General features: G+C 38.3%; 3 protein-coding genes across 4 annotated transcripts; 1 reads left to right on the top strand and 2 right to left on the bottom strand.

Moving 5' to 3' along the window:
- Nucleotide 1: 1 nt before the first annotated feature.
- On the bottom strand, nt 2-11,732 carry LOC116301903 (AT-rich interactive domain-containing protein 1B). 2 transcript variants are annotated; one of them, XM_031711076.2, is made up of 12 exons: nt 10,645-11,732; nt 9,120-9,383; nt 8,083-8,295; nt 7,193-7,397; nt 6,126-6,512; nt 5,694-5,894; nt 5,040-5,272; nt 4,924-4,965; nt 4,617-4,698; nt 4,450-4,544; nt 3,215-4,325; nt 2-2,900 (listed from the first exon to the last, which is right to left on the bottom strand). In XM_031711076.2, the coding sequence occupies exons 1-12, from the start codon at nt 11,551-11,553 to the stop codon at nt 979-981; spliced, it is 5,664 nt and encodes a 1,887-aa protein (XP_031566936.2). In that variant the 5' UTR covers nt 11,554-11,732; the 3' UTR covers nt 2-978. The 2 variants fall into 2 exon arrangements, with proteins under 2 accessions (XP_031566936.2, XP_031566944.2); XM_031711084.2 differs by having other exon boundaries at nt 5,040-5,269.
- A 99-nt stretch (nt 11,733-11,831) lies between these two features.
- Nucleotides 11,832-14,657, top strand: LOC116301968 (uncharacterized). The gene has a single exon (XM_031711143.2). It carries the CDS (start codon nt 12,080-12,082, stop codon nt 13,673-13,675), a length of 1,596 nt encoding a protein of 531 aa, XP_031567003.2. The 5' UTR covers nt 11,832-12,079; the 3' UTR covers nt 13,676-14,657.
- On the bottom strand, nt 14,292-17,383 carry LOC148906552 (uncharacterized). Its single transcript, XM_089037528.1, has one exon. It carries the CDS (start codon nt 17,307-17,309, stop codon nt 14,292-14,294), a length of 3,018 nt encoding a protein of 1,005 aa, XP_088893654.1. The 5' UTR covers nt 17,310-17,383.
- Nucleotides 17,384-17,785: the final 402 nt, after the last annotated feature.

Here is a 17,785-nt window from a genome sequence, read left to right as displayed (position 1 = left end):
ATTTCTTCAAAGATTCGTTTATTCCAACTATTTTTCTTTTAATATACATAATCTCTACATTTTTATTAAATCTCCTATGTTTTTATTCTATATTATTTTTTGAGCAAGCAAAAGTGGGTGCAAAAAACCCTGTATAATCTGAGAAACAGCCCATAACAAAACCTTATTAATATCGCTTTTTTCTTGGGTATTTTTTTACGCCACTATTTCTTTGTATACTTCTATAAAAGACTTTACAGAAATCTTATATTCTAGATATTTACACATAGTATTATACTACATTCGTTACAGAAAGAGACAAACGCACACAGACAAACACACAGATACAGCGGACGACTTATTGATGACGTACGTGGTGAACTGGATTGACCAATGAAACAAGAGCTAAAAATCAAGAGGGTTTGACCCTATTACTAATACTTTAAGACTGTCCCCTCCCTTCTAATGGCTTATCACGTGACAAGCCTTCTGAGATGCCCGGAGTTGGAATCTTTGGATTGCCAACAAAAGCAAAAATAATGGTTTCACTTTAGTGAAAAAGAAAGTTTGATTTGAGAGTGCAATCTAAACAATGATGAGCACAGATCTTATTTCATTGATCGTCGAGAGCCGCCACTCAAAGATAATTAGGACGGCTTTGCCGCTAGTTTGACCATAGTTAAGTATTAACTGTGGTTTGACACAGCAATTAACAGTGAAAAATAACTACATTTTATTCAGTATTTAATACATTCAAAGGATTTCTGTTACTCAGTATTGTTGCTATTCATCGTCTTGATTTTTCAGGCCGTTTATTTGAGTGATTTGTACAAAAATTCATGAAAATGCATGCAGCGGCGTGAACCTGCTTTATTTCTGAGATATTGTTTCATTTTATTTACTGTAACCATAACAACCTTACCGGCCTTGGTGACCAAGCCACTCGACTGTCCGTACAACTTGCTGTCTTCAGGTTGATGGCCTGGGTAACAGCCACGATCATCTAGATAAATAGTACATTACTTCGGCAAGTTGAGATCCAATCATTCTTTCTAACAGTTTTAAAGTGGTAAGCGTTAGCAAACGTTCTTGATACGGCAGGAACAACGATCTGATTGGCTTACATCTCGCTAAACAAACCAATGACGAGGCAGCACGACGCAACATATCAACACTAGTACCACAGAAATCCTCTGAATGAAATCCAGCCTGAGCCAGAGAACCACCTGAGGAATATGCATTGATAGAGGTGGCAGCGTCTTCAATAAACTGTAACAGCATCGCAATGCACTGTTTCTTTTCCACAAGACAGGCAAACCCGTTGTCACTCTGGGATAAATTAGACAGCACCACTAGAGTCAGTTCTCGCGTGACTGGATTGTCACGTTGTCCAAGCAGACGAACTAGTGTTGCGTACAAAGCTTTTAGAAGAGACGGTGTCGGCATGGACAGAATGAGCTCTGCGTTACCTCCAAGAATACTCATCTTAGCTAACGCCTCCAGCACCAACTGTTGAGCAGATAACGATGTACCAAAAGTAGCTGTCGGCATTGGGTCAGTTGCTTCTGCTGATCGGCATACGAACCAATGGAGTAATCCATCTAATATGGGAGTACTTATGGTCTTGGGAAAGACAGTCAAGTCTAATTGGCCCGAGATGTTAGAGAAGATGACTAAAGCATTCTCACGCAGTACCTCTAAGGAATGCCACCACCAATCGTCACGATCATCTGTGGGTGTATCGAGTTCTACATCATCCTGCATGTAGGAATGCCTGTATGAAACACGTTTGGCATGTTTATGGCACAGCAGCAGGAGGTTGCCGAGAATCAATAGTAATCCAGAATGTTTAAACATTTCAACATCGTTACCAGGTACAAAGGATAATCCACGTAGGATATTTGATACGCACACGCAGCGCCTGGATATGGCATCATCTGACTCGGTTCTTAAACTTAGAGCTGCATCTTCCTGACGAATTGATTCTTCCTCGATAACAGTGCTGTTTTTACTTCGTTCAACTTTTGTTTCGATAATAGACTTGACATAAGAGTTCGACTCGGACTCTTCTTGTAACGAGTCGATGTCAAGATCAAGTTCCTTCTTTAGCTTAGTTGTGAAATCTTCCATGGATGATAAACATTGGTCGTTTTTCTCGACCTTTGCAGACCAACCTGTCGTGGATTCCTCATCAAGATCAGAACTCGAATCCGAATCAAAATCCCATTCATTTGTTTGGGAGTTTGTAAAACAATTCTCGCTTTTGATGTCTGCTTTCTCCGTACAACATTTAACCGCACATTCCTCTGAAGAACCTAAGTGTTCTCGCTTAACATGACAAGTAACTGCCTGTTTGGACTCATCTGGCGAGTTACAATGTTTTAACTTACAACATGTCTCGTCATCTTCTTTCGCGAGTGAAAGTTCTTGTTTTTCTTCTGTAGTTAATAAAAAACGTCTTGGTCGTTTTGTACTTACAGCAGTTCCTAAGTGAGTCTGTATGTGAATGAAGGTACTCATGTGGCCTAAAAACGAATCATTATTATCACCTGCAGTTTCATCATCATCATCATCGATAGCTGATGCAGCGATAAATGCCGTCAAACTCCTACCCACATCTTTTTCAAGTTTTTCATCATTCTTTTCAGCTTTCTTACATTCCTCTTGTTCACTTTTCTTTATCACTGCACATTCCATTTGACTTTGAACATCTTTTTCCCAAAACGATCCAAATATCTCAAACAGATATCGGCGGAAATGATCGAGTAAATTGTCTAACAGTCCTGGAAGATGGGACAGTAAAAAGTACCCAACTGTGTGATCGTCGTATAACAGGATGTTTAACGTATCTAGTGCCCAGGTTGTTTCGGACAGCAATCCTGATTTCAGTGACATCATGACGCGCCATGCTTCCACGGGACCTGGAAATAGTCAACAATGTTTAATTAATACCGTATTGAACTCATAAAGATGACTATCATTTATGAGGGATAAGGCACCCTCTGTGAGGATATCATTCAGAATAAGGGATATTCCTACAACCACTAATAGTAATTCATCATAGTGTACAAAAATTGTCTTTTGTGATACGGCAGTCATGTTTATTCTCTTCAGAATAAAACCCTCTGAACCTGATTGAACCTGCGTAAACTCATCCTAAAGCACATGAATCAGGGAAACATTTATTCTTTCAGCCAACATGGCGGCCGTGTTGGCAAGGTTAATCGATACTCACCTAGATCTCGTGATGTTAACTTCCTTTTCTTGGTGAAAACTGGTCTCGTCGATTCTACAGCATCAGACGGAAAGTAGATCTCTCTTTTTGTATGATGAAGTTGAAACTTTGGTTTTTGTAAAGAATGTTGTGATTGTTGTTGTTGTTGCTGTTGTTGTTGTTGTTGCTGCTGTTGTTGTTGTTGTTGCTGTTGTTGTTGCTGTTGTGTTGGTGTCAAGGGCTGTCTGGGTACTGACGGTGAAGGTGATCTATGTGACTGAGGACCAGAGTGATACTGTTGGGGCGTTTGTGGATATTGTGCTTGAGGTCGACTGGAGAATGAATTAAAGCCTGGTCCCTGAGGATACTGGTTTTGTGACATGGAAGGTCGCATACTGTGTGTTGGAGGTCCATTTGGTGGATAATCAAACATATGTTCAGGTTCTGAAGCTGCATTATACTGTGAGCCCCACATGGCATTCACTTGGTCTTGCTGACTTAAGTTTATCTGAGGTTGTGCTCCCATAGGATGGCGTGGTGCTAGTTGACCATACCCTTGCATGGATGACTGCTGGGTTCTTTGCTGTAGAAGCTGTGTTAGAGCTGCAGATCCCGGGTACTGCGCAGAAGATGCATGATGGGAAGGATAGGGTCGATTGTAATTAGGATAATTAGTCCTCTCGTTACTAAATGAGTAAGACTGTACATTGAATGAGTTGTTGGGTTGTGCCATTGGTGGGTGTGAATCCACGCCAGATGGGTTGAACTTGCTGTTGTCATAAGGAGTGTCAGGATAGCCATCATTGTGACGATAATTATTATAGCCCTGTGGACCATTAGTCATGGGGTTGTAACCTGTAGGGTATGTACTGCTTGTACTAATACCAGACTGATTTGATGATACAGTAACTGAAGGAAAAATAGCTTCTGAGCATGTGACAGTAGCATTAGGAGGTGGGATTCCTGTGTCTTCCAGTAGGTTATCCACAGAGTTATGTGTGGCCACTTCTGTCATTTCATAAGCCAGTAGATAACGAGTATAATGGTTACGTATATGGCTCGACCATGTCTGTTGTACTTGTGAGATATCTAGGACATTCATCACTTTGTCCCACAACTTTCTTTTGACGACCTTAAAGAATCAATTACCTTCAATCAATTACCTTCCTTAATAACATTTATTTGTTCTGATAGATTGTTAGACGATTTGGACCTTTATACAGGAATAAAAGAACACTGTAATTCTTTACCCTTACCTCTTGCAGACCACCATAGTGCTTGATAACCTTGTACAACTTGAATATATCTAGTGGTTTGTTATCAATCAATGGCACTTGCTTCACTGGGTTTCCTATTTATATGACATTACAAGAGTTTAATATTTTACCTTGAAAACAGTTCATTACTATGTAAAGGGATTTACCTGTACTCTCCATGAACAATGCATATTTATCCAAAAACTCTTTTCTCTCTGGGTCATCTGATAATTGGTATAGCTGTGAATACTGCAACAAGAACATTTTAATTATTAGAAAAGATTAATAAAAAATGTCAATGTTAAGTGAAGCCTGAAACAACTTCTTGGATGATCCAAGTGCCATGTTATATTTTGCTGAGGATGAAAACTGTACTACATAGAGCCAGCTGAGACTTACCAAACTCTGCCTACATGTGATGTCAAGCTCAGGAATTGATCCCAAAACAGTGCTGACACTATCACTACATCTTACCTTGCTATGTTGTAAACTCGGTTTTGATGACTGTTTTTGTGCCTGTGGTAAAAACCCTTATTTTAGTACAAGGAAAGCAGAATAAACACTACATTCTAGTAACCATGGTAACTTACTGCTGAACCAGGTGATTGGCCTAGAGTAGGTGTGATGTCATCAACAGGCACATTCATTTCTTCATCATCATCACCAAATGATGATGAGATTGATACTTCAGGGGATGGTACTTCAGGAAAATCTTCAGAGAATGAAGACAGAGGCGATGTGTTGTTTGTTGTTGGGTGTGGTGTTACATTCTGAGAAGGAGACGATGCTGCTGTACCTTGAGATTCACTTGTGTTATTCACTTCTAAATGAAACACATAATCACTTGAAATCTTAACTCCAAATTATTAGAATGCTAAACATGGTCTAAAAGGGGGATCTTTGAAGAATGCTTTACTCAAGGCTAAAAATGATGGTCAGTTAATGGACACTCTGGTCAAATGTCCCTTACATATACATGTCAGTCTTCTTACCATCTTCCTTACTGGTTATATTTACTGTAAAATAGTGTCAGTTTGTTGTGGTCAGTCATCATGACTGGCTATTTTTAGCCCTGTTTCTACACTGATGAGGAGTGAATCCATTTAGAAATGCTACAGCATTATTCAATGAAGTTTAAGAGAGGTTTTCTACCTCATGCATCAAGTCTGGCTTCAGACACTCTCTCAAGTTGTTAGCTCTATTATGGTTTAATCATCTTCCATTAAACATGAGTGCAATAATACCTGAAGAGTTTGTGTATGTTGGCTGCTTTGAAGATTTACTTGTTGTCATTGTTGTTATACATGATGATGATTGCACAGTAGGTGAACTGCTTTGTGAAGATGTTGTTTCCTCACTCAGATCTTCAGATCTCATGGACTGAATCATTGCTTCAACATCTTCTGCTGTTGGCAACATATTTAGTGTTGGTGATGGTACAAGACCTAAAAGAGGGTATGCGTTCAATAAATCAAAAGACATCAAATACAAATGGAAACATAAAAAATAATGCACAACTCCAACAAAAAAAAACACATATTATCCATTGCACCTTTGATTCACCGGGACATGATCAACACAGAATTGAAACTAGGAGGAGTATTATTTTGGAGCTCAAATGATTCAAGTCCAAGGTATAAAATAAAAAGCCCTGCTGATGGAGCAGTTCTACATACCAGTTTCAACACTATTGCCTCCAGCTGAACCTTCCATTGATGGTAAACCAGACGGAGGTAAGCTAGGTGTTGCAGACTGTGGTGATGGTACAACACCCATCTGTCCTCTAGTGCTGGACATTCCATCATGTGACCCACCATATCCATGTGAACTCTGCTGCTCAACTGAAGATTGTCCAACACCTGAATACCGTGGGAAAGAGCTGGCTGCTGCCATTACTGCTGCTGCCGCTGCAGCTGCAGCCCCACCATGTGATGACATTGATGTGTTACTAGAGAAAAGTGGAATCCCTGATGAAGGTGGTGGAGTGTTTGGAAAAGATGATGTGCCAGGAAGTGGACCAGGAAGAGGACCAGCATTAGGAGTGGAAGGAGGATATCCTACGGCTAGGAGAAAGGGATTTGAATTGAAATTAAAAAGATGATTTTTGTGGAGGGATGGAACACCAGAGAATCCAGATAAAAACCTTTGAAGCACTGCAGAGAACCAACAAGCAACTCTACTCATATATAATGCTGATACCAGGAATTGAACCAGGCTATGTCACCACCCATGTTTATATACAGTATAATATTATATATGATAAAAATGTATGCAATGCCTATAACATTGAGCTGCTAAAGAAAGATCAATGTCTCAAACCATGCATCATAGATATCTCTTGCAAATCCCAAAGAAGTGTTACACATTGATTATATTTGATATAACACTGCTGGAAAGGTTTGCATTGGTTTACTTATATTTGTATATACATAATGTTTCCATCACTGTTTTCATTGCTACACCCTGGTCATGATTAGCACTAGCAACAGTAATTGTCAATAGACTAAGGTCAATTACAAAATCATTATACTACATAAAGGAACATGCAAATTGGACAGTACATGCAATGATGTATTTGATCAATGGTAGTCTGTTGACCATTAGATATTGTACCTCTTGTTGCCATCAGTGTATACAGTAATAATGACAAAAGTAGTTATACACCATATACACACCTAAAATATGTTCATGCGACAATGTTGAAAATATCTATGTCATGACAATCTTTGTATTTCTAATTTACCTTCAGGCAGATTCCTCAAAGGAGAGCCCATGGTTATGTTGGGTGATGGTGAACTAGGATAACCAGGATAGTATCCTCCTCGTTGAATGACAGGTCGTCCTGGTGTATCCGATGGTGCCATCCCTCCTGGGCTGGGGTAGGACTGCGGTGTTCTGTACTGAGTCTGTTGCTGCACATGTTCATTCATCCCTTGACCAGGAAATTCCTAAATGAAATTAGTGTAAGTTCATGTTTACTTTCATACATACCAAAGCTTAAATAATAGCTGGTCAGTTGACGTCATGATCACCAGCCAAATTGATTTTAGCTTGCCCATACCTCATTTGTGGCTCAATGTTACTGGTCAAGATGACCAGCAATGCAAAGATTTGACCATTTCAATTCTGGCCAAACAATTTCTGATGACCAGAGCAAATTGATAGCCCTACACATATACTTTGACCCTGTACTATATGGTTCATTTAATGTCTGCAAAATAAGGTTTTATTAATCATTGATCCAAACTTTGTAGAAAAGATCATTCAGGAAACTCCACATTTAGAGAATTTTGTGATATTAGAAACATCATCAATCTAATCTATTCCTGCTTTGTTTTATGATGGCACTTTTACAGTGCTTCTTTATCACATGCACGAAATCGTACAATTTGCCATCATGACAAAGTAGGTTTTCGTGGACATCAATCAAGGCATTTTCACAATGTTCCTTAGGCATGTGCCCTCGAAAGCTTTGTGTTTTCTAGCAATGTCATGGAAACACTTTGGTTGACATCCAACAAAACCTTATTTTGTCGCAATGGAAATTATGATTTCGCTCAGGATTGAGAAGCACTGCAAAATTCTAGATGTTAAAACAGTAGATTATTTGTGAATAAAGCATTCTCAAATTACCATTGAGGAGTCTGCTGCCACATTATTAGGGTATCTAGATGAAGCCATTGCTGGTCCATACATATCTGATGATGGTTTAGGTAGGATAGGTTGATGGGATGACATCATTCTCGACAGGTTAGATGGGCTCTGTGACATTGATTGCTGTTGTTGCTGCTGCTGTCTAGATTGCATGTATGGTGGCATCTGTGATGGATACTGGCCATGTGGTGGCTGAAGTAGTAAAAATAAATTATTAGTCATACAGAAAATATGTCACTAGTTTGTTAAGAATAATTTATCATTTGTCACTAGCTGAAATGGGAACTCTGAAATACTCCCTGATAGAAATCAAACCTATGACTTTCCAGATGCTTTGGCATAATTCCCAAAACTAGACTTTCCATGTTGATTTTAATATTACAATCATTTCATTTCTTATTCTGTGTTAACGTATAGAGACTCTGTGTAATGCATTATAAAAACATTATATTATTATTATTATGCTGGTTAGATTCTCTACCACTAAGCTACATGCAGAAGGAAAGACTCATAATTAGCAGTTTTGGTTAATTTATTAGTTACATGTATTAATGTTAAAAGCTGCATGTTGAAGTTTCTGAAATATTGAAATAATAATTTACAATTCTTATATTTTCCATTCTTAATAACCATTAAATGGTAATTAAATGTTCATTAAGAATATTTCCATCTGGTATAGAATATAGTTTAAGACTAATGTGTTTGGAAAGGCAAACTTATGACACCTGTTAGACCAGTGTAATAAATTAGAAAATATTTCTATTAGCCAGATGGTATTCCATTGTCTAACTCTGTCCACCAGTGTCTGGTTTACTTATCAGCCCTATCCTTAAAGCAAGTATTATTTAAATTACACTGACTTTTTTAACAAGATGGATTGATCTTTCTGCATAACAAACAAATAAGAATGAATGAATATTAATTCATTCATAATGATATATATAATAAATAGAGCTACATTTAGGAAAAAGAAAAGATAAATAGCTACTCTTATAAGTAAATATGAATGAACATACTTGTGAGTAATGTTGATAGTGTTGCTGTTGATATGCACTGTAGTCTGGTTGCGATTTTTGTATTGGATTGCCAGTCATTGCTTGCTGTCGTTGCATGCCGTCATGTCCCACCATACCACTCATTCCCATCCCACCATAATACTGCTGTACTTGCGGCATCATCGTACTTGGTTTCATCTGGGATTGCATCATATACTGCTGTTGTTGAGATGGCTGTTGTGACATCATGTATGGTGGTGGCTGACGAGGAGGCATACTTGGTTGCTGTGCAGAATTAAAGTACACATCAAAAAGTTGATCACTAATAATAATATTGTGTATTGATGATAATCAGTTTTTGCTAGTAGTATCCATACTCCATACCTCTGTTCTGCCCTATTCTACAATTAAATCATATGATATATAATAGAATTAAAACCCTTCAGAAAAGCTAAAGTTATCTTTAAACACCATCATTTCTTGAAGCTCAATGAGTCATATAAAGCCTTATCTTTAAATATACAATTGTTTTTTTTCTTGCTTCTAAATTCAATTTTCAGTTCAATAATGTATTTTTCTTTTGTACAACACTGCCTTGATATTATTTTTTTAAAACCTTACCATACATCAGCTTTACAAAGTTTCTTAACTTTGAAACTAACAGAATTTTAGTTTCTTTTTGATACATTCGAAACAGCAATTTATATTTTACAATTTCTGTACAATCGTGTACAACATTCAAGCATAAAACAGTAAAACGTGTTTCTATGAATATGCTAAATACAAAAGTGATTACTGATGCTGAAGCAATATAGCTTACACTTCTATCATCTACTACTACCATGCATGATGTTCCTTTATCTGAAAGATTATAGTAACACATGCAATCATTATTGACTTTGGATTTGACAATATATTGACTTTGTCAGGATGAGTAGTTCATCAACAATACATAGCAAGACGTAAGATATCTCCGATGTACTTATGTAGACAATTAGATGGGCTAGACATGATTCTAAGTTCAATGTTTGGATCATTGTATTAGATAATACCTAAATAGTTAAATCCACCTTATCATATTTGGATACTGTTTAAAAAGGTCAACAATAAAAATTGAAACAAATCCGCGGGAAGCCTGTAAAGTGTTCGTGTCTGAATGTAGGTTCGGTTATTATTGATGGACGTCTGCGCACACTACCACACATCCCAGGTGCTAGACAAACTTGGAAAAACCTAACATCATCTTATCCTTCAAATATCTTTCAAAATAACATTTCATTTACATTTTGGTTCAACTTTATTTTCCAAAGAAAACTATCTTTACTCTAGTTGATATATTCTACAAAAGAACGGTGAAACATGATCTCTCCTTAACGCTTCGAAGCCGCCATTTTCGCCGTTCACCAAAATGATAAATATTTCAAGTCTGCGGATTGCCTCGAGTATTTTTCTTTCCTGCCTATAATATTCACCGGTTGGTTAAAAACAGAATACTATCAAAGTTTTTAATATTGTTTATTGTTGAATGTAGGTTTAGACCACTTACCTGCATTGGACTACGACTTAAAGACTGACCAGGCGAAGGGTTAGAAGAATGGCTCTTTTGGTAGCGATGTGGAGGTTGTTGCCATTGAAAGTGTTCACCAGAACTCAAAGTTCTGTCCTCTGATTTCGAACTAGCGACTCTAGAACCAGATTGAGTGTTGTGTGACTCGTGGGAAAAATAATTTGAGGAAAAGGGGCTCGGGGTCTGTCGATTTAAGCTTCGTATTTGGGATTCATTTGAAGCAGAGATGTAAGATCTTTGTTGAGGTGAGCCATATTGTTCAGAAGCGTTCGGCGCTCCACGCATTGTGGGATTGGAGATTTCATGACCAGCATTACTAGAACGAGATCCGGCCTGAAAGCCGTGCAGAAGTAGTTCCTGTCTTGAACTGAATACATTATATTGATTCGATGAAGGCAAACTAGAGCTTGAAATATTCATACTAGCAGAAGTAGGATTCGAAATGTTTCCACTGGCTTGGTCCAACATGTTAGTCACTTCATTATTATGTACAGACGGTGATATATTCAACGATGGTGTTCCTGCTTTATTCGGCATCCCTGAACTACTGGCCATTGACAACGGAAAACCGTTTGTATTTGAAAGTTGTTGATTGGGACCGCTAGCGTTCGTAGCCGCCATTTTGTTGGGCCAAAAATGCGATTTATTATTGTTATTTGAGTTTGTCTGGCGGTTTGAGCCCTCGGTGAACTCGTCTATTTCATCCAATATATGTCGGTCGTTACTTTTTACTCGCTGATCAAGTCCATTCTTGTGTGGATCCGGGATCGGAGTAAAGCTCTCCGAGGTCTGGGCAAGTAGCAAACTAGAATTCGAGGATTCTGAGATAGAAGAATTTGAGCCGTTGTTGGGAAAGAGAGTCGGCCTGGTCCGACCATTCGCCAACATTGGTTACAAAGCCAGCGCCATTCACTGCGCTAATGTCCATTTAAGATACCATTATATGCAGGAATATACGTTACAAGCTTTAAAGACCACTTCTCAGACTCGCACGTGCTTATACACTGGGTTCTAGACCTATTGACGTCGTAGTTATATGGTCTTTCAAAACTATTGCTCGTCAGTCGGTCAAAAGCTTACTCAAAGCTGGGTATCCATCTATAATCGCGCAGTACTGCACACCACGTGTTTGAATGACAGATCCGACACAATGACGTCACGTCTAACAATGTCTTGCGCACGCACACTATTGTTCCTAAGGGAGCATTATTTTGTACTCTATGCAAGCCCCAAATAGTTATTCCACGCAAATAACGAATAAATAGTATTAGAAGGTATTTTAGTATTAAACAAGCCAGTATTTCGTCCTTTATATAGCAAAAAACAATTCTAATGATTCCTTTTTAGCCCATAATGAGATGTTCTGGACGTTGCGCATTGCATCATGGGCATGTGATGTGCTTTGTTAGATGAAATGTATTATAGTGCTTTATATCTTTTAAAGGAAACTATAACTATAGATCGTATTCAGTCACGTGACCTATTCATTAATCGGCCGCCATATTGGTGCACATGTAATACAAATAAATTACAAAGCGAAGAGGTTAAGAAAATGGTTTTATGCGCGATAGTCGGTTGTGGGACCCGAAGTGGGCGAGATAAAGGTATTCATATGGCAAGGATACCTTCCATTATCACAAACCAAGGCGAAGAAGTGAAAAAATTGTCTGAGGAACGTCGAAATTCGTGGATTTCGGCGATTAGTAGAGAAGACCTTACCGACGCCATTTTGGAAAGTGGTCGCGTTTGTGGAAAGCATTTTGTTTCGGGACAACCAGCTCCTCTAATGCAAAGAAATCACCCAGACTGGATACCGTCATTGGATTTGGGCCATAATAAACGTGCTTCGGGGGAAAAGTATCTCTCAAATTTAGAAACAGCCGATAAACGTGAGAAGAGAGCAAGGGGCTTAGAAGCGAAGAGAGAACTTGCAAAAGAAGAAGAACTCCAACGTGAGGCTGAGAGAGAAGCTAAAAGACAGAAGAAGATAAAAGATATGCCATTTAAAACAGATTCACAATCGAGAACCATCGAGGCTGAGACACAAACTGAGGAGTTTGATTTTTTATTTCATAACTCAAACAACAAAGCCGCACGTTATGATCAGAGCGAATTTGTTAATGACGATGGAAAGGTGAGATTCTACACTGGATTGCCGACTTTTGGTATATTAAAAGTCGTTTATCAGCATGTTTCACCACATGTTCCGAGGCGATCACCTACTTTGTCTTCATTTCAAGAGTTAGTACTTACTCTCATGAAGCTAAAATGGAACATGCCAATGCAAGATTTAGCTTACCAATTTGACATATCTCAAGCTACGGTATCCAGAATATTTTTAGCGTGGATGACAGCCTTAGACATAAGACTTGCTCCATTAATAAAGTGGCCTGAGCGTGAAGAATTGTGGCGTACTAGGCCTCAGTGTTTTCACTTTGCATTTGGAAACAGAACCACAGTAATTATTGATTGTTTTGAGGTTTTTATAAATAGACCTTCTAATCTAATGGCAAGAGCACAGACATACTCTAACTATAAAAGCCACAACACAGTGAAAATACTAATTGGTGTAAGCCCCCAAGGAAGCATCTCCTTTGTTTCAGAGGCATGGGGTGGCAGGACATCTGACAAGTACATTACTGAACACTGTGGCATCTTAAAAAAATTGTTACCTGGTGACCTTGTTCTGGCAGACAGGGGGTTCACTATCCAAGAATCCTTAATGTGCCAAAGGGCAGAACTTGCAATGCCTGCCTTTACAAAGGGTAAAGACCAGTTGGACCCTGAGGATGTCGAGAGAACACGGGGCATAGCTAATGTCCGAATCCACGTTGAAAGAGTGATAGGGCTTTTGAGGCGAAAATACTTGATTCTTTCTGGAATACTACCTATAGACTTTTTGAAATCTGACCCAAACAGATCTGAAGAGGGTAAGAAACCAATGATCGACAGAATAATAACAGTCTGTTCTGCATTGACAAACCTTTGTCCAGGAATTGTACCATTCTGATTGTAGTTTATACACTTCTAGGAACTGTACCATACGATTGTCTCTTTCAAAATTACAACAAAGAAGATAGTCAAATTCCTGTATAAAGGTTTTTAAATGCTGCACTTTATCTAAAAATTAGTGTTTCCTATATTATTCCTTTGAGAAAAATATGAAATTTAGTAGAGTACAAACACTAACAGTGTGCAACATAAATAGCAGTAAATAGTGCTGAATTATGCTAATCCTTTTGTTTTTATATTATTAATTGGTGCTATTTAGCACTGAATAGTACGAAGTATTGCACACGTTTAGTGTCTGTACTCTATAACAAATGGACTTTCGCATGAAATATATAAGGTGAAATATGTAATATATTTATTTATAGCTCCTAGAGTCATTATTTTATTATCTTTCCCTCAATCAAGCAACATCTGTTTACTTATTTTTATTAATTATTATATGTATGTATCAATATTTACATTTTTGAATTCAAGATTCAAAATAAGTTTTTTTAGAATGAATCAGTTCAAATTAATAATTGAAAGCTAATAACAAAATTATTTAGTAAGAGTGATAAAAAAAGAGATATTGGTGAAATTAAGCTTTTCCTTCATTTATCAACATGCAAAGAAGTTCAAGTGGTAGGAAAAGGGGACATCTGTCCACTTTTTAGGCAGTGTAATAAGTGCAGGCGCATCTTAGGAATATCATAATTTACATGTTCTGGATTTTGTCCATGAACTAGACTTGTTGCATAGGCAATTGAGAAGACACCGCAATCACTGCCATTCTGTTGTTGTTGAACGGGTACCTGGGTTACACCTCTGAACATTGGTCCTGTTAAATTTTCAGCCAGATCTAGTATTTCTTGTGTTATAGGAGACGATAAACTGTTTAAAAGATTAACATAACCAGGAAAACTGCCTATGGATGTCATGCACACCCAATGATTATTGTTAATGTGAACTATCTGAATAAAAGGTCCAGACATTATATCAAATTGTCTTACTGGTCCAAGAGTTGGTCTTTGAAATCCTTCAATTCCATTGCTTATTTTTCTTAATAATATATGAGCCTCATGTATAATAACACAGTCTAACCATCCACTTGGAGAAGCGATTAGTCCATATTCATAATTACCAAGTTTTCCAACAGGTGCATGCTTGTCACGGGGTTGCTTGTTAACATGGTGGACAGTTTTTACATACTGAACTCCTGAAGGACTGTAGCTTCCAGTACATGTAACATTTGATGTAGCATTAGGATTAACAGATGCTCTAGAATTAGGGTTAACAGAGGCTCTAGCATTAGGATTAACAGAGGCGCTAGAATTAAGGTTAACAGAGGCTGTAGCATTAGGATTAACAGAGGCACTAGAATTAGGGTTAACAGAGGCTCTAGCATTAGGATTAACAGAGGCGCTAGAATTAGGGTTAACAGAGCCTGTAGCATTAGTGTTAACAGAGGCGCTAGAATTAGGGTTAACAGAGGCTCTAGCATTAGGATTAACAGAGGCGCTAGAATTAGGGTTAACAGAGCCTGTAGCATTAGTGTTAACAGAGGCGCTAGAATTAGGGTTAACAGAGGATCTAGCATTCGCATTACTTACAGAACACACTGGGCACAGCCAACTGTTACTGTTATTTGGCATTCGCTTTCGCCCAAGGCATGTCAGATGAAAAAATCTGCCATTGCTACAGCTTTCATTTGCACATTTCACAAGCTTGTCTTGGCTGTTTGGAGTAGCCTTGCATACGCAAATACACTTGAGCTTCAAAGCCTCATTATTTAATGATTGTTTTTTACCTCCTCTCTTGAACTGTGGTAATGTTCTGCAATTAGGGCAGTACCAAGTTTTTGGAATGCCACTGACTCCCAGACATGACAGATGGAATTGACGGATTACACAGTCAGGGTTTGAACAATGAACAACTTCTTCCTCAGTCATCTGTCTGCAGTAACAAACAGCATCCTTCTGTGCCAAGTTGTGAACATTCCTCCGCCTTGTGTACCATCTACCCAGTACTTCTGGTAGCACACCAACCCTCCAGAATGTTTCAAGTTTTGGCAGAACTTCATTCCAATGTTCTATGTCTGGAGTAATTCTTTGACCTACAAGTGCCATCTCATTATTGTGTCCAACAGCACAGACAACAAAATCACAGTACTTCAACTTTGTTGTGAATAACTGTTGCTGTACCTGGTAATAGTATTGGTGTTTTTTTATTAATTCAAATTGATTGTTTTTGTTCTTCTTTAGACATGAGGATGGCTGTTTAACATAAGTATCAAAATCAAAGTTCTCAATGCAGAGGGGGCACTTAACTTCACCACACCCTTCTCCGCAGCAATCACATGAGCATAAGAAGTCAGGGGTTGCATGCAACCAGGGATAATCCTCATTTATGAATGTACCACAACTTAAGACTTTGTAGTTCACGTGCTTAGTTTTCATGAGCTGTTCATATGCATGTATCGCCCCTGCTTCATGTTTACATCCATGAACTACTGCTTCTTTTGTTAATTTGTTAAGCTCTGGATAACAAATTCCTTGTATCAATGACTGTGCAGGAAGTGAAGGGTCCGTAGAGGCAGCAGCTTTATTTTGGGAAGCCCCGATTCTCCCTGCTCTGTGTTTAAAGAAGTTGTTGCCTTTAGCTTGTTTTAGTGTGTCTTGTTGGACTCTGTCGATTTGTTCCTTCGTAATTTCAATCTTGATGTCTTGGCATACTTTAACTAACTCATTATAAGGCAACTTTAAATATTTTACATCAAAGAGATCCATCACTGTGGGTATTTTGCGGCTTGAAAGAACGTAGCTTTCAGCATAAGGAGAAACTAGGGAGAGTATGACTGGCTTCGACTGACATTCACTAAGTTCTTGATACAACTTCGCCATTTCCGGTTCACTCGGCGCAGGCACTTCAACATTACAGTCAGGTTTTTCTCTCGAGTTTGTTTTGGTTTCAGATAGTTCAGGTAATCTGTCTATACTTTCATCTAGGTAGGCTTTCATTTTTTTGGCTGATTTAAAGTTGATATCGCTGACTCTAGCATACTCGACATCGTTCGCGAAGGTTGGTATGATCCACGAACACTTCATTTGAGTGCACGAAAGCTTTCCGTTTACCTTGGTCCAAGCCTCAAGGTAAAATAAAACACTTGCAACGTGGGAACAAGATTCGGCTAATCCTGCCTTACATCCCAAACAGTGAGCACAGTTTATTGTTCCATCGTTTTCTGTAATAATCCATACTGAAATCAATGTGTCATTCATTCGTTGAGAATGTCGCACCTTGGCCAACACAACAAACTTGTCTGCAATTTTGTGCCCTTTTACGTCGCTTATAAAGCCTGAAACCATTTGGTTATATGCCCCAAGACTCCTGAAAGCTTTAAATTGCTTCTGAGTATAGAAACTAGTTTCTAAAACTAGATAGCAAAGTAAATCAGTTGATTCGACTGGTGGTAGGCAGTCCGGCTCGACACGTTTCCCCTCCATCAAGACAGGATCGATTCCAATCTTCGCAATTTTCTCCATGTAGCGCTGTTTTACCTTTCCTTCTAATTTTTTAGCATATTGTGAAAGAGGAACAGATAATTCTTCATCATTATTAGCTGAAGAAATTGAGGAATCTCGAAAAGAAGTCATTTTAAATTTAGCTGTGAGAGTTTTGTTTACATAATTTACATATGATACACGTGGGTAGATGTGCTCCAAAATGGCGGCCGATTATGCCGTGACGTCACATGAATACGATCTATTGATTTATCACGCGAATTTAGGATGATCAATAAACAGGGGTTGGTTGAGATATTTCCCATTTATTAATTTAGAATTTATACATTCTCAAGCTTGTTAAACGATTTTTGACGCTTGCTTTTTCTGTTGCAGTCCCTACTTGCCCGCGATTAATTAAGTTGTTTTGTCTAGCCATGGCGCCAGTACTTGCGCATGACGGAGGTTGAAAACGTCACGATTTGGAAGTGAGGCTGAGGCCAGCTAAAAAAGTTGTTGTTGTTTTATTTATTAATAAATATGTAAGCTTATTTAAGCTTACATAAAAACTGAAATATGTTAAGCACGTTTTTATAACAAAGACTAGCCTGCGTAGGACCCTCTGGTAG

This window comes from Actinia tenebrosa, unplaced genomic scaffold (genome assembly GCF_029948245.1).
Source record: "Actinia tenebrosa isolate PJP-AT-01 unplaced genomic scaffold, QUT_ActTen_1.0 PGA_scaffold5__44_contigs__length_20552954, whole genome shotgun sequence".
In the NCBI taxonomy this organism is placed as follows: domain Eukaryota; kingdom Metazoa; phylum Cnidaria; class Anthozoa; order Actiniaria; family Actiniidae; genus Actinia; species Actinia tenebrosa.
The sequence above is the reverse complement of the archived record's forward strand: the minus strand, read 5'-3'. Positions and strand labels throughout refer to the sequence as shown.

Bases quoted from the DNA above. Each gene is read 5' to 3' on its own strand.
- LOC116301903 (XM_031711076.2), bottom strand. From the start codon at position 11,553: ATGTTGGCGAATGGTCGGACCAGGCCGACTCTCTTTCCCAACAACGGC. The intron at 9,384-10,644 runs GTAAGTGGTCTA...AATTCTGCACAG, and splicing joins TAAGTCGTAGTCCAATGCAG to CAACCAAGTATGCCTCCTCG. The intron at 4,545-4,616 runs GTAAATCCCTTT...TCATATAAATAG, and splicing joins ATTGTTCATGGAGAGTACAG to GAAACCCAGTGAAGCAAGTG.
- LOC116301968 (XM_031711143.2), top strand. From the start codon at position 12,080: ATGTATTATAGTGCTTTATATCTTTTAAAGGAAACTATAACTATAGAT.
- LOC148906552 (XM_089037528.1), bottom strand. From the start codon at position 17,309: ATGACTTCTTTTCGAGATTCCTCAATTTCTTCAGCTAATAATGATGAA.